This window comes from Phaseolus vulgaris, chromosome 8, assembly GCF_000499845.2.
Source record: "Phaseolus vulgaris cultivar G19833 chromosome 8, P. vulgaris v2.0, whole genome shotgun sequence".
Lineage (NCBI taxonomy): Eukaryota > Viridiplantae > Streptophyta > Magnoliopsida > Fabales > Fabaceae > Phaseolus > Phaseolus vulgaris.
Genome location: NC_023752.2, coordinates 27382965 through 27387236, shown reverse-complemented (window position 1 = coordinate 27387236; position 4272 = coordinate 27382965). Strand labels below are relative to the sequence as shown.

The 4272-nt window shown below is 52.9% G+C and overlaps 1 protein-coding gene across 1 annotated transcript; it reads left to right on the top strand.

The window, feature by feature from the left end:
* Window positions 1-2555: 2555 nt before the first annotated feature.
* On the top strand, window positions 2556-3203 carry LOC137824864 (uncharacterized). Its single transcript, XM_068630544.1, has one exon. It carries the CDS (start codon window positions 2556-2558, stop codon window positions 3201-3203), a length of 648 nt encoding a protein of 215 aa, XP_068486645.1.
* Window positions 3204-4272: the final 1069 nt, after the last annotated feature.

The following is a 4272-nucleotide window of genomic DNA, read 5'->3' as shown; positions in this document are numbered from 1 at the left end:
AAGAATGTTGGTGATTCGGGAAGTTGAAGAACGTCGAGAGCTTTTTTCGCAGAAGAAGGTTGGAGCGTTCGAGAATACGAAGAAAAGTGATGGAACAGTGGAGCGAAAATGGGTTTAAGGGTTTTTCGAAATGGGTTTGGGAAGCGCAAACGTTAACCGAAGGTAACCGTTGATGAAGCCACGTGTCGAGCGATGGGTGAGGGGTTTGGTGGAGCGTCAGAGGAGCAGAAGGTACAACCGCTTGAAATTCCGCGCCAGTGCCACGTAGATCGGTATTGGCGTGACTCTTTTAGTCTTTTCGCTGGACAAGTCTTCGCTTAAGACTGGGGGGCTTGTGTACCGCCCTGGTGGTCGGAAGTGACGACGTGGCACCCAGCTACAGTGTAGGCGTGTTGACAAGGCGCCAGATCCGCAGAAGGGAAGGAAGTCGGGGGGCTCGTGTAGTCGCCAGTTATTAAGTTGGCGTGCTCCGATCTCCAGCATACCAGGCGATCGCCCAGTTGAAGATGAAGTCGCCAGATGGTAAACTCAAGCGACCAAGTGATTGGAGATCGCCAGAACAAGCACATCGCCGAAGATGAAGGCGGTGCAGATTATGAATGCGGCCGGCGAGACCACAGGGAAGATGTACGAAGGCATCCCAACTCGCCAGTTCCAGTAGAGATCGCACTCCCAAGTTAGCTATGCACTGGGCAATACCATGCATAAGTAACTTAGCCAAATGGAAGATGGAAGCAGCGCCCAAGTCAAGGAGGCTCCAGATGATGGCACGTGTACGACTGGATGCGAGCCACGTGTCCGGATCTGTAACTGCCAGGTGAGAGAAAGTGACCAGGTATATAAGAGTTCTCAACGAACTTTCTGAGGTACGCACGTTCAGATTATACTCTTTACGCTTGCGAGTTCTAGAGCACACTGTGAGAGAGAACATTGCACGGTTCCTTGAGATTTCTTGAGCGTTCTTGCTCTCAGTATTTGGTGGTTCGGTCACTGACTTGGGCGTTGGAGTGCGATCGGCCGCAGGGGCGCCGCTCTGTTCTTTTGCAGGTTCTTGAGGTGGATCTTGGAGAAGGACGGACGTTTGAAGCGGTGCGCAAGTCGATCCTTAGACGAGGCAGTTTCCAGCGTTCTGGTCAACAGGCAGAATCAAGTACCATCACACAATCCGAGTTTTCAAGCTACTTTCTTCAAGATTTCTCCAAGATCCACCGTTCGTCGCGAACTTTGAACAGTTGCACCAAGTGCTCTGGGTTCAGTTTGTTCCCAACGTCCCTTGGAGTTGCACGACAGCTAGAAGAAGTTCCAGAAACCACAAATAATGAGATCCACGAGGCAAGGTACGACGCACGCTGAAAGTGAAGAGATGACCATGCAGCAGGTCATGGGCATGATGCAGGGATTGCAGGAGGCAATGGCAGCGTCGAAGGCTGAGCAAGAGCGCATGCAGGCAGATCTCGCAGCGTCTCAGGCGAGAAATGATGAGTTGTGTCGCGTGAATGAGGAGTTGCATCGCGGGTGGCGCAACCACACAGGGATGAGCTTGAGCTTGAGCATCTCACTCCACCAAGGGTGTTCTCTACACCGTTCTCGCAGGCGATCCTGGAGACGGTGATTCCCAACACATTCACTGGGCCCAAGGTGACGTTCACAGGGATGGAGGACCCTAAGGCGCATCTCACTGCGTCCACACGCTGATGATGCTGGTAGGCGGCTCCGACGCCGTAAGGTGCAAGCTCTTCATGAGCACCTTGACTGCGATGGCCATGGACTGGTTCATCAGCCTCCCCGAGGGTCATATCACGTCCTTCGCACAACTTTCGCAGGTGTTCAGAGAGCAATATCTAGCCAACAGGGCTCCACCACCAGTTTCATACGACCTGTTCGACGTGAAGTAATATCAAGGCGAGACCTTGAAGGAATACATAAACCGCTTTGGGGCGCAAGTGGTGAAGATTGGCACCACAGAAGAGCCCATGATCGTGTACGCATTCAGAAAGGGGGTGTGCCCCGGGCCATTCTGCGAGTCAATCATCCGCAACAGCCCCAAAACTTTTGCTGAGATAAGGCGTCGCGCGGTTCTGAGGGTGAAGTGTATGAGAAACGCACAAGTGTTGCGCTCGCACGCCCAAGAGCACAGACGCGCGCACAAACCGTCAGGGTCCACGAGGCCACGACAGAGAGGAAGAACCAAGATAGGAAGCGCCCCTACGAGGCAAGGAGGCCCCAGCCCAGGGGTCGAGCAGAGGGAAACAGGCCAGCGAGGGAAGGAAATAGACCCCTGAGGCACAATTTTGTGGTGGAGCTAAAAGACCTCATCGTTGTGCCCAACATACCTGACAGGTTGAGGCCATCGGTGAAGTCTGACAAGGTGCTGGGACCCCACAAAGAGTTGTGGTGTGAGTTTCACGAGGCATTTCGGGCACCATATCAACAACTGCTTAGCGCTGGGCTATCAGTTGGATGAGCTTGTGAAGAATGGTTTCCTAAAGGATTATCTTGCCGGGTCTGCTGCGACCACAGCCCTGGCGGTACCAGAGGAGGGTCAGGCGCATGAAATGCCAATCCATGGAGAGGTGCACACCATTTCTGGTGGCTTATCCGGAGGAGAGCCCACTGCCTCTCAGCGTAAGAGGTATGTGAGGTCAGTGAATTCAGTTGCTGAGGAATTTTTCGATGACTTTTGGGAGTCGGACCTCGTGTTCACTAGAGCTGACCTACGTGACGTCGTCCCACATGACAATGACCCAGTGGTCATTTCGGTCGTCACCGCCGGGAGAACGGTGCATAGGGTTCTCGTCGACCAGGGCAGTTCCGCAGATGACATGTTTTGGTCGACCTTGAACAAGCTACAGTTGTCCCCTGACTTGTTGAGGTCCTACACCGGATGCTTGTATGGGTTCGCGGACAACCCAATCGAGGTATGTGGCTATCTAGAGCTAAGGACAACGTTTACCAATGGAGCGGCGTCACGTACCGAGAGCATTCGGTACTTAGTAGTAAACGCCAATTCAGCCTACAACATCTTGTTGGGCAGACCAGCGCTGAATAGGCTAAGGGCAGTGTCCTCAACGCGCCACATGAAGATGAAGTTACCAGATCTTAGTGGCAAAGTGATTGTAATCAGGTCAGATCAGGAAGAGGCCCGAAAATGCTATGAAAATAGCCTGAAGACAAAGAGAGGCGTGGTGATGGTGATTGAATGACCACCCGTCTCAGATTCGCGAATAGAGTTAGAACACTTGGAAGAGGCGACGCCCGCGGAGTCCACGCCTGTCGAGGCCACACCTGCAGGGGCGACGCCTATAGAAGATGCGCGCACGGAAGAAAGATACGGTGAGGCCTCGCCCATGGAAGAAAGATACGCTCGATGCATCCGATGGGGCGACGCCACTAGAAGAGGATCACAGAAGTGAGTCTTGTGCAGAGAGCGTGCGGGATAGGCGACCCCAACCAATAGACAATATGGTGGAAAGGCAGATAGGGGGTAAGATGTTCAAGTTGGGACGTTTGTTGAGCCTAGAAGAACAAGAGGAAGTGGCAGCCGTGATCTCACGCCACTTAGATGAGTTCGCATGGACCGCCTCAGACATGCCAGGCATCGACCCGGATTTTTTGTGCCACCACCTTACCATGGACGCCAAGGTTCGCCCTGTACGACAGAGAAGAAGAAAGTTCAATGAAGAGCGATGCCTCGTCGTGAAAGAAGAGACGCAAAAGTTGCTAAGCGCCGGACACATCAGGGAGATACAATACCCTCAGTGGCTGGCCAACGTAGTTCTAGTGAAGAAGGCGAATGGGAAGTGGAGGATGTGCGTCGACTTCACAGATTTGAACAAGGCGTGCCCCAAAGATTCGTACCCGCTGCCCAACATCGATGCATTGGTGGACAGCGCCTCGGGCTGCAAAATGCTATGTTTCCTAGACGCATTCTCAGATTACAATCAGATCAAGATGCATCCAAGAGATGAGTGTAAAACGACGTTCATGACGGAGACATGTAGTTACTCAGTCCTCCCTCATTATTGGCCAGTAATAACCTGCACGGAGAGTTCTTGCAGCCAGAGCTCGACCCCCTGACCTGACTTCCACATATCCCTTCATGGAGCTCGGCCATGATTCTAGTGCATTTTTCTCCGTGCACACATTCTAGGAGTGGGTGTGTAAACCCAAACCTATACAGCTCGCCATCTATCATGGTGAACTTGCTGGAGTTCTTCTTTATCTTCCTAGCCTCCGTCGGATTCAGCGGGAGAAGGCCATCTGCCAGGCAGC

Excerpts from the sequence above, each read along its gene's own strand:
- LOC137824864 (XM_068630544.1), top strand. The coding sequence starts at position 2,556 with ATGCCAATCCATGGAGAGGTGCACACCATTTCTGGTGGCTTATCCGGA.